Here is a 14,344-nt window from a genome sequence, read left to right on the forward strand (position 1 = left end):
TATATATATATATATTTTTTTTTTCAATAACTTTAACTAGATCAGCTCAAAGAAAGCCAACTGATAAAAAAATTGTTACAAAGGTGACACTAAAATGACCACAAATGGATTCCCAATCCTCACATGAAATCCAGAGGAAACGATTTCACTCGAACCACATAATTCCGATGGAACAAATGACGTAGAAATCGCTCCTTACAAACACTCTCACAAGTACACCAAACCCTACCTCATCTAGTTACCGTATCACACAACCAACCATCCCTAGGGACCGAGTAACAAGAGAGATGGGCTGGAATATTTATTTTTGTCCAGCCACAGATAACACTTCCCCACGAATACTCCGATTCACTATCAAATCCTTTAGTGTCGATCGGCACCTCCACCTGGTGTCGATCGTCATCCAACGCTCCACTTGCGATCCAACAAATATGGTGTCGCTCGAAACTCTCCTAATGTCGGTCAACACCGACGCCCACGACATCACTTCCGTCGAACTCTCCTCATCCAAACCTAACTCCAGGCGTTATCCTATGACCCAAACACACAACAACAATGCTGGTGTCGACCGACACCACCTTGTTGTCGCTCGACACCACAACACGTCCATGTTAACCATCGGGTAATTCAAAAACTAACCATTAATTCCAAAAATTCACTGTTGAATATGAAGTCTATAGCACCACGAAGCTCTCCACCAAATTTCAGCCAAATCGGATTCCGTTTCATTCTCCAAACGTTGCATCGAAGTAGACATCTCAGATCGTACCAGTTCACGCTGTCCATACGTAAGTGTTGGTGTCGAACGACACCAACCAAGAAACCACAACAAGAGCCTTCCTTCAAGCTCTTTTCTGCCACAAAACCCTAATCCTTCACAACTATCAATTCCCTAATCGATTAAACACCAAACAACACAACTTACCTCGATAATAGCCATGAGAAAGCCTGCTTGACTCTTTCAATCCACCACCAAGTAATCACATCCTTCCCTAAACACATATAGATGATGGATCTCCCTTCTCCTTCTCCTATGCCCAAAGCATAAGGTCTCTCCTTCCAACATCTTTGTTGAACGACGAAGGAGAAGCTACCCTCCCGCCATTTCTTGATCTCTCCTTCTCTCCCACGCCAAGACCTCTTTCTTTTTCCCGTCCATCCCCAAACGATCCTCTTTCTCATCCTCTCCCAGAGAGAACCTAAAACTCTCTCCTCTTCTTCTAAGGCATGAGACGGCTCGAGAAGGAAACCCCAATGGTACTAAGTACTAACAGCCTTGCTGTTGTAATACTCTAGTGGTCGAATCCATAGATATTCTAGATCATACAATATACTTATTAATCTTTTAATTATGGTAAACCAAAATTGTAATTAAAAATCAATGCAAAAAAACAGAATTAAAAAGTATTGTAAATTAAAGGATTAAAAACGCTAGGTCTAGGGAAATTCTTAGAAAATTATGAAATATTAAATCAATCATTAAAATCAGATCTTGAACTCTAAACTTTATTGTAAAATAAATCAGTTCTCACTGCAAATATTATCTAAGTTTAAAAACTAAAAATCCAAATCTCTTTGTAAAATTCAAGTTAAAAATCAGCTTTAAAAACCAGCTTTAAAAACAAGTTTTAATTTTACTCATCAAAGTTTTTATCAGGAAATTCAATTATATTCCCATATCAATTTATTTTCCTAGATTATTAATTCTAGGTGATCAATCAAGAATTAATATGAAGAACAACTAAAGATGAAGATCATAGAAGAATAAGAGTCATAAAGAATTAACAAATCTAATAAATCATAAAAACCCTATAAAAACCCTGAACCTAACAAGAAATCTACTCAAACATGGTGAAATAAACAATCATCATGTTCAAGATACATATCATAAAAGAATTCAAAAGAGAAAAACAAAGGAGTTTAGAAGTTTCTCTCAACAAGACTGAGTTTTTGACTTATTCTCCAAAAGCTCTCTAGGTCTCTCTCTCTCAAAAGGTTGCAGAAAATAAAACTTAGGTATAAACAATGACTTAGAAATCCTATTAATATTCCTAAAACATTTCCAGAGACTAATGATGCAAATATGGAAAACTTTGGGGAAGCTTTGTAAATCTTCAAAACTTTCGGGAAAACTTCTGATTTTTCTTGTAAGCACTGCATCGATCGACGCTATCACTTGCATCGGTCGATGCATCCTTCTGAACTCATCTCCCAACTTCACAGCTCAGCCTCAATGCTTGAATATGCTCCAAATCCTTCTATTTAGTTTCATTATGCTCCATTCGTGCCAATGAGTACATAATCCTATAAATATTCAAAAATAACCTAGAAAACAAATCAAAAGACTCAGAAATCACATTTATATCATGATTAAAAACCGTAAAAACCATTATATATCACCCGTCCATCCCCAAATGATCCTCTCTCTCATCCTCTCCCAGAGAGAACCCACAACTCTCTCCTCTTCTTCTAAGGCAAGAGATGTCTTGAGAAGGAACCCCCAAACCGAAAGAGGCGTCTTTCCTTGTATAGGAAACTTAAGGGTTTTTCCAAAACCACTAAAGCACACAAAACCGGAGAACGAACAAAACCGACAACTTTTAAACAGTATGGTGTCAAGTGACACCAACCTCCAAGACCGGAACTCGGTTCACGGGCGTTACAGACACTAAGAGGTTCGACACAAACTTTTCGTACCAAGAAATTCATTTTAATATTTGCACGCCTAGAAACAAGAGTAATAGAAAAAGAATCAAACTCCTCCTTATCACTCGCAATATCGTTCAGGTAGACAGTGAAAGCCGGCCACTCGGAAGGAAAATATACCATCTTCACCAAGTCAGAGCAATCCGTGAGAAAGGCGAAGCCAGCAATGCAACTGCAATCATACATCGCATAACTCATACTAAATCTTCCACCTCTGTGTGATGGGGAGACAAACTTCAACGACGATTAGTAGCGCGGCTAGCGCCCATCAAAGTCTTTCCGTCACTCGGGAACACACAATACCAGCCTAATACGGAGAATCTATCCACATCTTTCCACGAGCCATCCACAAAATACCTAGTGACTGCCTTATCCACCTCTAGTTGGGTCTGTTGCCAAGCCTTAGCTTGCCTTCGCCACTCTTAAAACCTCAAGAATGTTAGAATTCACATCCTGAAATACTCTATCATTTATGATCTTCCAAAAATAGCATAAAATCCAAGAAAAAGAAGAATTTATAAATTTTTTATTTCTTTTTAATTTAACGTTGACTTTTTGAAAATTCAGTTTGAGTATCTATATTAACATTTTTAAAGTACATTTTGTGTTATGCCCTTTATGTTTTACTTATTTAAATTTTTATTTATACTATTAACCCCTAAAAAATTCCATAAATAACATTGCAGAGAAACTCAAATACTAAACTTTCTTAAATCGACCAACATTTGTTACATTTATTGCCATAAAATCTTAACAATATCTATACATTCCGATTTTTCCAAAATAGCTCTACCCATTAAGTTTTAATCCCATAAAACCTCCAAAACTATCTTTATAGATTTTGTTTGTATAGACTTTCTATAGAAATTTAAATTTTTATTTATAATATTAACCCCTAAAAAAATTCCATAAATAACATTGCAGAGAAACTCAAATACAAAACTTTCTTAAATCGACCAACATTTGTTACATTTATTGCCATAAAATCTTAACAATATCTATATATTCCGATTTTTCCAAAACAGCTCTACCCATTAAGTTTTAATCCCATAAAATCACCAAAACTATCTTTAGAGATTTTGTTTGTATAGACTTTCTATAGAAATTTTTGCTTTACATACTTTGATTGTAAAATGTAGATTTAGTCATTTACAGTACTTGATTTGAGGTTCTTAGGGGTTGATTCCTCAGATTCCTTACATTATAAAAAATAAAATTAAATAATTATTCCGAGGTGTTTCTATAAATTGAAGTACATTTGGTGTCCTTTAAGTTATACTTATTTACAAAGTTAATCCTTAAAAATTGCACATACAAACAGAATCAATTAGATTCCTAAAATGTCTCTACAAATTTGGTTTATAATTTCCTAAAATAATTTCTATATTAAGAAATTTATTACACTTAATAACATATGCCAAAAATATCTATACAATATTTTCTTCTTTTAAAAACTCTAATATTCAATAATAACTATATTGTTTCATATGAACAATTAAAACTTTAATGGTTATTAAGATGCTGATAAAAATGCAAAAATAATTATTTCACGGGTTAAATATAATAAATTGGAGTATTTATAATATAAATTAATATGCGGTATACTGCATAATAACTTTTATGAATATAATTTTTTCACAGGTTAAATCTAAATAACTTTAAACTTACAGATTAAATTTAAAAACACTAAAAATTCAAAAATATAATAATGTAAGAATAATTCTTTCACGGGTTTAATCTAAAAAGCAGTAAAAATTCTATTTTTCCAACCATAAGAAATTTGATACGGTACAAATGTAACATTAGTATAAATAAAACTAAATAATTGTCGCATGTCTACGGTATACAACTGATCAAATTTTATAATTAACAATTAAAATACAATTATACAATCTTAAACACTAAACAAAAGAAACAAAATTAACAAACAAATAAAATTTTTTTAAAATTAATTTTTTTTTTGTAAAAATATTGTCCTGCGGGTTAAAATCTAGTCTATATTAACATTTTTGAAGTACATTTTGTGTTATGCCCTTTAAGTTTTGCTTATTTAAATTTTTATTTATAACATTAACCCCTAAAAAAATTCCATAAATAACATTGCAGAGAAACTTAAATACTAAACTTTCTTAAATCAACCAACATTTGTTACATTCTTGCCATAAAATCTTAATAATATCTATACATTCCGATTTTTCCAAAAACAGCTCTACCCAATAAGTTTTAATCCCATAAAATCACCAAAACTATCTTTAGAGATTTTGTTTGTATAGACTTTCTATAGAAATTTTTGCTTTACATATTTTGATTGTAAAATTTAGATTTAGTCATCTACAGTACTTGATTTGAGGTTCTTAGGGGTTGATTCCTCAAATTTCTCACATTATAATAAATAAAACTAAATAATTATCCAGTGGTGTTTCTATAAATTGAAGTACATTTGGTGTTCTTTAAGTTACACTTATTTACAAAGTTAATCCTTAAAAAATTACACATACAAACATAATCAATTAGATTCCTAAAATGTCTCTACAAATTTGGTTTATAATTTCCTAAAACAATTTCTATATTAAGAAATTTATTACACTTAATAACATATGCCAAAAATATCAATACAATATTTTCTTCTTTTAAAAACTCTAATATTCAGTAATAACTATATTGTTTCATTTGAACAATTAAAACTTTAATAGTTATTAAGATGCTGATAAAAATGCAAAAATAATTATTTCACGGGTTAAATATAATAAATTGGAGTATTTATAATATAAATTAATATGCGGTATACTTCATAATAACTTTTATGAATATAATTCTTTCACGGGTTTAATCTAAAAAATAGTAAAAATTTCTATTTTTATAACCATAAGAAATTTGATACGGTACAAATATAACATTAGTATAAATAAAATTAAATAATTGTCGCGTGTCAGCGGTATACAACTGATCAAATTTTATAATTAACAATTAAAATACAATTATATAATCTTAAACACTAAATAAAAGAAACAAAATTAACAAACAAATACAATTTTTTAAAAATTATTCATTTTTTTGTAAAAATATTATCCCGCGGTGTACCGCGGGTTAAAATCTAATTTAACATAAAACTTTAGTGAGTTAATGTCCGCAGACAATAGTTAAAGAATTAATCTATCATTGGACATTTTTTTTCCTTATTCTTTACATTGTTCAAAGCAAATTAATCATGTTTAATATTCTCATTTTCTTCACTAATGAGGGGAACTAATTTTTATTTATTTATTGAATATTGTTAGCTAACACATGGTTATGTATCCACTTGGTCAATTGTTTGGTCAGATATCTTCCAATTTGTACTTACTTTCCGTTCGATGAAATATACCAAAAAAAACTAGTAAATTAATATTAAGATGACAAACCACCAATTATAAATATACAATAATGTGGTGCATTACGTCATATGTACTATAAAATTGGAAATACTATATAACAAGTGAAAATTACTATAGAAAAGATATATCACTCACAATACAATGTCGCAATAAATATAATTATATATTAATTATTAAATAAAATGATTATATTGATTAAATAATATAGTAAAAATATGGTTTATTATACAAAATAAATATATAAAAATAAAAAAATAATATTTTTGAACGAGATACTTAGGAGGGGGTATTGGTTTATGATTTGGAAAGACTTTTAATGACTTTAAAAGTTATGTAAAATATGTTGTTATTCAATCAAGATTCTTTAAAACTCTTTAAAAATTTGGTGTTATTGGTTGTGGATTTGTAAAAAGTTATCTAAAATCTTGATAAATCTAGTGTTATTGGATCAAGAGTCTTATAAAGTCATTAAAAGTTTTATGTTATTCAAATAAAACAAAAGAATCTTGGATTGTTAATGAATTCAAATTTTATGTTATTGGTTTAGGATTTTATATCATTTCCTTCATAATAAAAGTCATGAAAACTCTTTCATCAAATAGAAAGATTTTACAAGATTAGGAAAAACAAATCAGCAAGATTTATAAAAAAACTTCCTAAACAATCTCTTAGAATCCTTCATTTTTACTTTCTAAATTTTCTATGATTTTAAAAATCAGCAAGATTTTTAAAAACATAAAATCTAAAATTCTTTCTAAATCCTAAACCAATACCCCCCTCTTAAAAGATAGAATGAGATCAAAAGAGATTTAGTGAATTGTGTAAGAATATACAACATTTACAATTCTGTATACAAAGGTACACCTGATATATATATGACTAATACACGAATAGACTACAAAAATAAAGCACTATAAATATGACTGATATAAAATTAAAGTAAGGGGAATTGGGTTGTATAACCAAAAAAAAACTATAATTCACAAACTAACCACACTAATCATCAATCAATTATATTCTCTATGTAAATTAAAAAAAAAAAGAGCTGAAAAGAGTATCTATGGTAACTTATTTTTATTATTTGTAAATTAAATATGAACTCTTTTTCCTTAAATTTTGGACCAAAATGAGAATAGTAAAAAAATTTATGTAAGAAAAAAGAATAGTAATATTTGTATTTTCTATTTTATTATGACTGGTGAAATTTCAACTAGACCAGGCGTAATTACTTTATTTGTCGCTAATTAAGTCATCTAATCCATTGAGACACTATAATGGTGGTGAATTCAACAAATATTATTTTACCGATCATATTTTCCCATATTTTTAATATGTTGGTGCTTCTTTATCTGACTTATTTTTAACAAATTCATATATCATTCTAGAAGAAACTTCCTGTGTTTTTCTTTTCATGAGCTTTTTCCTTCTTTTATGATATTATTATCGTATATACTAATACAAGTAGTCATGTAAAATGCAGTATATCTAGTTCATTGGGTCAATATGTAAGAAAGTTGCAAAAACGAGAATGTATTGTTGACTGGCTGCTAAAACCTTAAAGACTTCTAGTATTAGCGTATTACCATACAAAGATATATCTTGTAGTCTTCTAATTGTCGCTTCGTTGATCTTATCGAAACTTTCGTGACTCAGCCGTCTTCATTCCATAGTAAATGTAAATATCAAAAATTACACTTAGTATGCATAATAGAGCATGAGAATACATGTCACTCCAAATCTTCTACAAATTATATTTAGCTTGGTACGTAGATCCTGAATCGTTACAGAACATTATATTTACATCATGTAATAGAAATCAAGAAAACAAAAGAAAAAAGTAGTAGAAAGCAAGGTATACATAGTCTAAAAAGTAACTACAAGAGTTTCGTCGAGCATACACGTACGCTCCACTATCCCATCCACATATCCACTATATTGCATTTTGATGATGCTTATTGCTGACTCCTGAATTTTTGACACGTTTAAAATGCTGGATTTAGCTCCTAACGTAGGTTTTAAGGAAGCTTTAATATTTTTGACGTAGAATTTGAGACATATTGTATATTGGATTAGCGCGTGGAGAGTTGCAGCCACCAACCATTGCACTACGTAAACAACATGTTTTATAAGACAAGTGTATTCAAGTGATGCGAAATAACGAAAACACTAATATAAGATCATTTCCATTAATTCAACAATATAAATTAAACATACTTTAGAATAAAAATAATAAAAAGAGCAAAATATGAGAGAAATTCTTATATAATAACTCATGCATGAGCTCTTGATAAAAAAATTTCATCTTACACATGTCACTTATTTATTCTCTTTTTACAATTAAAATTAATTAAAAAGAAGAAAATTAGTTTGATTATCAAATGGTTGACGTGGTCATAACTAAGGTGGAGGAAGAAAAGAGGCTCACGAAAAAGTCCATATTATTGTCTACAAAGCAAGAAATCAAGAACCAATAAGATTGGAGTTCAACACAAAGGCATGAAGCTACAAGTTAATTTGACGAATGCATATCCTAAGAACTTAAACTTTGAAATAGCAGCCACTATGTCTATAAATACATAAGAGTTTGCTAAAACCTCATAATATCTCACAATCAAAGTTGTATCCCCTCAAGTAACGATACATTGATTCCTTTTTCTATAAGATATAAATGGAGAGTCCGAAGTCACCTATTCAACCCCCGACGTATGGAAACTTAGTCACAATCCTCAGCATCGACGGTGGTGGAATTCGAGGGATCATCCCCGCCGTTATCCTTGGTTTTCTCGAGTCCGAACTTCAGGTATATATACATGTGCTAACTGCTACCTAACTATGTATCATATCTATATAATATTATTTTGTGTGTGTAAATTTTTTACATATTTGGATGCACAGAAATTGGATGGACAAGAAGCCAGGCTTGCAGACTACTTTGATGTAATGGCAGGAACAAGCACCGGTGGTCTAGTGACAGCCATGCTCACCGCTCCTAACAAGGAAGGTCGACCCTTGTTTGCAGCCTCTGAAATTAAAGAATTCTATCTTGACAACTGTCCAAAGATCTTCCCTCAAGATCATTTCCCATTATCGGCCGCCAAAAACCTCGTCAAGTCCTTGAGTGGTCCTAAATATGACGGTGAATACCTTCATCAGCTTATCCATGCGAAGTTGGGTGATACAAGGTTGCATCAAACACTTACCAACGTCGTCATTCCAACGTTCGATATCAAACATCTTCAACCTACTATATTCAGTAGTTACGAGGTTTGTTTAGGTTCTTTTGTTTATGTGACTTTATATCTCATAGGTGAAAAACTTTTGTTTAGGTTCTTTGGTATACCAAATTTACAAAACTTTGTTATAATATATCTCATAGGTGAAAAACAATCCACTCAAGAACGCAACCCTTGCTGACATTGCCATCTCAACTTCAGCAGCCCCTACATACTTGCCAGCCCATTTCTTCACTACTCAGGATTCAACCGGAAACATTAAAGAATACAATCTTATTGATGGCGGAGTTGCAGCTAATAACCCGGTAATATACCATAGATTATATATTATTGTTGCACAGTCGTAGTAGGGTTTTTTTCATCAATTAGTATTTGATATATATCAACATACAATATAGAGGGGGCCTCGAATAATATATCACATAATTGTTATTTGTTACGTACGTACGTATATAGGCTTTGGTGGCCATTGGGGAGGTAACAAAGGAGATTACAAGAGGGAGCAGTGATTTTTTCCCAATAAGGCCAAATGATTACGGAAGGTTTCTTGTGCTTTCGCTTGGAACCGGAAACCGTAAAGCCGAAGAAAAATTCAATGCAAAAGAAGCAGCTGGTTGGGGAATGCTGAGTTGGTTAACACACGACAACTCTACACCTCTCATTGATGTTTTCACGCACGCTAGCTCTGATATGGTTGATTTTCATCTCTCTTGTGTTTTTCGAGCTCTTCATTCCGGAGCCAACTATATTCGCATCCAGGTATCAAAATCAACTCACTAAACTTTTTTTTTCTGTCGTCATAACTTCTAAGATATAGATATGCGTTTCAATTACATATAGGATGACACATTAACTGGGGATGCTGCTTCTGTTGATATCGCAACCATCGAGAATTTGGACAATCTCGCCAATATAGGAGATGAACTACTAAAGAAACCTGTTTCAAGAGTCAATCTAGACTCAGGTTGTAACGAAAATGCTTATCAAATGACCAATGAAAAGGCTCTTATAAAGTACGTTCATCATTATTGCATTTGTTAGCTTTATCCACTCGTATGTATATATTTGCTACTATATATATATATATATATATAATTTTTTTTTTTTGCTTATGAAGGTTAGCAGGAATACTTTCAAAAGAAAAGAAGATCCGAGACATGCGATCACCTCAGGGGAAAATACCAAATATGAAATAAAAAAATATTATCTAATGTATATCTATTGTTGATGATTTGTTTCCTTTCACTATTACACGTTTGGTTTGTTTATGACAAATGGGAAATGCAAAAAAATGTTTGGTCTTCTTCCAACATCAGTTAGAATAATGTTATCCATTTTTTTTCTTTTTTAGCTACCTAAAAGATACAATTAAAAGGAATTCCTCAAAATACCACTATTTTAGTTTTCTTTTTATCACTGTTTTAAAGTTTTGTTTTTCCAAAAATACCACAAAGTTATTTTTCAAAAATAGCACAAACACAGAAATTGATTTTTATGGATGTCAAATTTGTTATTTTGAGATTTGAGTTGACAAATTTAGCTTTAGGGTATAGTTTTTAGGGGTAAAGTTTAATGTTTAGGATTTAGAAATTATATTTTAATATTAAAATTTTAGTCTAATTTATACTCCCTCTATACTAATTTAACTGTCGTTTAAGGTTTTTGCACACAAATTAAGGAAATTATTAAATTTTATGTTTTGTCCTTCATTAATATATTTTATAATTTTTTCATTGGTTGAAACTTTAAAGCAGCAGGGATAAGATTGGAATATTCATCAAACATCTGCATTGAAAATCTAAAACAACAACTAATATGAAACAAAAATTAAATCCTAGAACGACAGCTAAATTAGAACGGAGGGAGTAGTATTTTTGGAAAAATTATTAATGTGTAGTTTTTCTGGAATAAAAAATTTTGATAGTGGTATTTATGAGAATTAGCCTACAATTAATCTATCTTCGTTTCCACGCACTAACAAAACAAAAGTTTGCATATCTTTAAAAAATAATAAAATTTATGTGAAAAATTTATCATACCGTATATCCCACTGTCGTGATCTTATAAATCTTAATTATAATTCTAAAAACTTTTGCGTATTCTCGTTAAATACNCCGGAAACATTAAAGAATACAATCTTATTGATGGCGGAGTTGCAGCTAATAACCCGGTAATATACGTACCATAGATTATATATTATTGTTGCACAGTCGTAGTAGGGTTTTTTTTATCAATTAGTATTTGATATATATCAACATAAAATATAGAGGGGGCCTCGAATAATATATCACATAATTGTTATTTGTTACGTACGTACGTATATAGGCTTTGGTGGCCATTGGGGAGGTAACAAAGGAGATTACAAGAGGGAGCAGTGATTTTTTCCCAATAAGGCCAAATGATTACGGAAGGTTTCTTGTGCTTTCGCTTGGAACCGGAAACCGTAAAGCCGAAGAAAAATTCAATGCAAAAGAAGCAGCTGGTTGGGGAATGCTGAGTTGGTTAACACACGACAACTCTACACCTCTCATTGATGTTTTCACGCACGCTAGCTCTGATATGGTTGATTTTCATCTCTCTTGTGTTTTTCGAGCTCTTCATTCCGGAGCCAACTATATTCGCATCCAGGTATCAAAATCAACTCACTAAACTTTTTTTTTCTGTCGTCATAACTTCTAAGATATAGATATGCGTTTCAATTACATATAGGATGACACATTAACTGGGGATGCTGCTTCTGTTGATATCGCAACCATCGAGAATTTGGACAATCTCGCCAATATAGGAGATGAACTACTAAAGAAACCTGTTTCAAGAGTCAATCTAGACTCAGGTTGTAACGAAAATGCTTATCAAATGACCAATGAAAAGGCTCTTATAAAGTACGTTCATCATTATTGCATTTGTTAGCTTTATCCACTCGTATGTATATATTTGCTACTATATATATATATATATATATAATTTTTTTTTTTTGCTTATGAAGGTTAGCAGGAATACTTTCAAAAGAAAAGAAGATCCGAGACATGCGATCACCTCAGGGGAAAATACCAAATATGAAATAAAAAAATATTATCTAATGTATATCTATTGTTGATGATTTGTTTCCTTTCACTATTACACGTTTGGTTTGTTTATGACAAATGGGAAATGCAAAAAAATGTTTGGTCTTCTTCCAACATCAGTTAGAATAATGTTATCCATTTTTTTTCTTTTTTAGCTACCTAAAAGATACAATTAAAAGGAATTCCTCAAAATACCACTATTTTAGTTTTCTTTTTATCACTGTTTTAAAGTTTTGTTTTTCCAAAAATACCACAAAGTTATTTTTCAAAAATAGCACAAACACAGAAATTGATTTTTATGGATGTCAAATTTGTTATTTTGAGATTTGAGTTGACAAATTTAGCTTTAGGGTATAGTTTTTAGGGGTAAAGTTTAATGTTTAGGATTTAGAAATTATATTTTAATATTAAAATTTTAGTCTAATTTATACTCCCTCTATACTAATTTAACTGTCGTTTAAGGTTTTTGCACACAAATTAAGGAAATTATTAAATTTTATGTTTTGTCCTTCATTAATATATTTTATAATTTTTTCATTGGTTGAAACTTTAAAGCAGCAGGGATAAGATTGGAATATTCATCAAACATCTGCATTGAAAATCTAAAACAACAACTAATATGAAACAAAAATTAAATCCTAGAACGACAGCTAAATTAGAACGGAGGGAGTAGTATTTTTGGAAAAATTATTAATGTGTAGTTTTTCTGGAATAAAAAATTTTGATAGTGGTATTTATGAGAATTAGCCTACAATTAATCTATCTTCGTTTCCACGCACTAACAAAACAAAAGTTTGCATATCTTTAAAAAATAATAAAATTTATGTGAAAAATTTATCATACCGTATATCCCACTGTCGTGATCTTATAAATCTTAATTATAATTCTAAAAACTTTTGCGTATTCTCGTTAAATACATGTATACATGAAGTCTTGAAAAATATTTAAAAATGTAAAAACATGATAGTAAACAAAAAATTGCTTGTATATCAATTTACGAGCACGTACGATCAAAAAGTTTAGTAAAATTCTATTATTAATTAATATCAATGTGGCTATTCATGAAATTAATTAGGAGGTTCTCCTTACGCAGGCTACGTCCAATTGATGTCGTGTTTGTTAGATGCAATATATATGGCCATGAATTTCTTAGACCACTCATCAAACAGTTGTAAAACCAAGACACTTCATTCTTGACGATATTTATAACATCCATATCAAAAAACAACTTCATATATTGCTTCGATACCCGCCTAACTTGTTTTCTTAAATGGCTCTGATATAATTTACGAGAATATGAGTGAAGTTGAAGTCTTATTGGGTTGGATTTCTTGATGGATCAAGATTACGGAACAAGTCGGTTCTGGAATTGATCTCGTTTGGAAAGGCTTATATATCTCTTCTTATGGTTGGGCCATATGAGGTTCTACTGTAAGAATATTTTATATTCTATGTGGCCTATGTGTCTTTCGGTTTAATAATAAAGTTTAAGTTTATATTTAACATTGTGAATTCTAATATTAAAGACGACACCGTGATGAATCGATTATAATATATATAATATATATACATGTATATGTTATATCTATGCATTATTAAGGGGTGCTATTACGAACCAATACGACTCTTGAAAAGTGATTGTATATACATGTATATATATATATGTGTGGCTGTTGAATTGTTATAGCAACGGTTGTGTTCTCATAACTTGAGAAACACTACCAAACCAAATACACACCAGAAAAAAAAAAGAGATTAGTGATCTTCTTCATCAAAGATCACGTGAAAGCAATAAGGAGTAAGGGAAGAGAAAATCAATTGCTGAAGACTTGGATCCATCATCAAGAATAATCAAGCAATGGATCAAGGTTAGTGTTTTCTTCTTCTCTAAGAAAGTGTTCATGGTTGAATTTGATCAAATGATCTTTCGGAGATATAGATTTCATAAATATAGAAATCTGAATTT

General features: G+C 30.7%; 2 protein-coding genes across 2 annotated transcripts; both read left to right on the forward strand.

The window, feature by feature from the left end:
• On the forward strand, positions 8,675-10,652 carry LOC104785586 (patatin-like protein 2). The gene is made up of 6 exons (XM_010510829.1): positions 8,675-8,880; positions 8,976-9,344; positions 9,457-9,618; positions 9,770-10,072; positions 10,154-10,326; positions 10,431-10,652. The coding sequence occupies exons 1-6, from the start codon at positions 8,749-8,751 to the stop codon at positions 10,507-10,509; spliced, it is 1,218 nt and encodes a 405-aa protein (XP_010509131.1). The 5' UTR covers positions 8,675-8,748; the 3' UTR covers positions 10,510-10,652.
• LOC104785587 (patatin-like protein 2) lies at positions 11,434-12,521 on the forward strand. The gene is made up of 4 exons (XM_010510831.1): positions 11,434-11,483; positions 11,639-11,941; positions 12,023-12,195; positions 12,300-12,521. The coding sequence occupies exons 2-4, from the start codon at positions 11,804-11,806 to the stop codon at positions 12,376-12,378; spliced, it is 390 nt and encodes a 129-aa protein (XP_010509133.1). The 5' UTR covers positions 11,434-11,483; positions 11,639-11,803; the 3' UTR covers positions 12,379-12,521.

This window comes from Camelina sativa, chromosome 5 (assembly GCF_000633955.1).
Source record: "Camelina sativa cultivar DH55 chromosome 5, Cs, whole genome shotgun sequence".
In the NCBI taxonomy this organism is placed as follows: domain Eukaryota; kingdom Viridiplantae; phylum Streptophyta; class Magnoliopsida; order Brassicales; family Brassicaceae; genus Camelina; species Camelina sativa.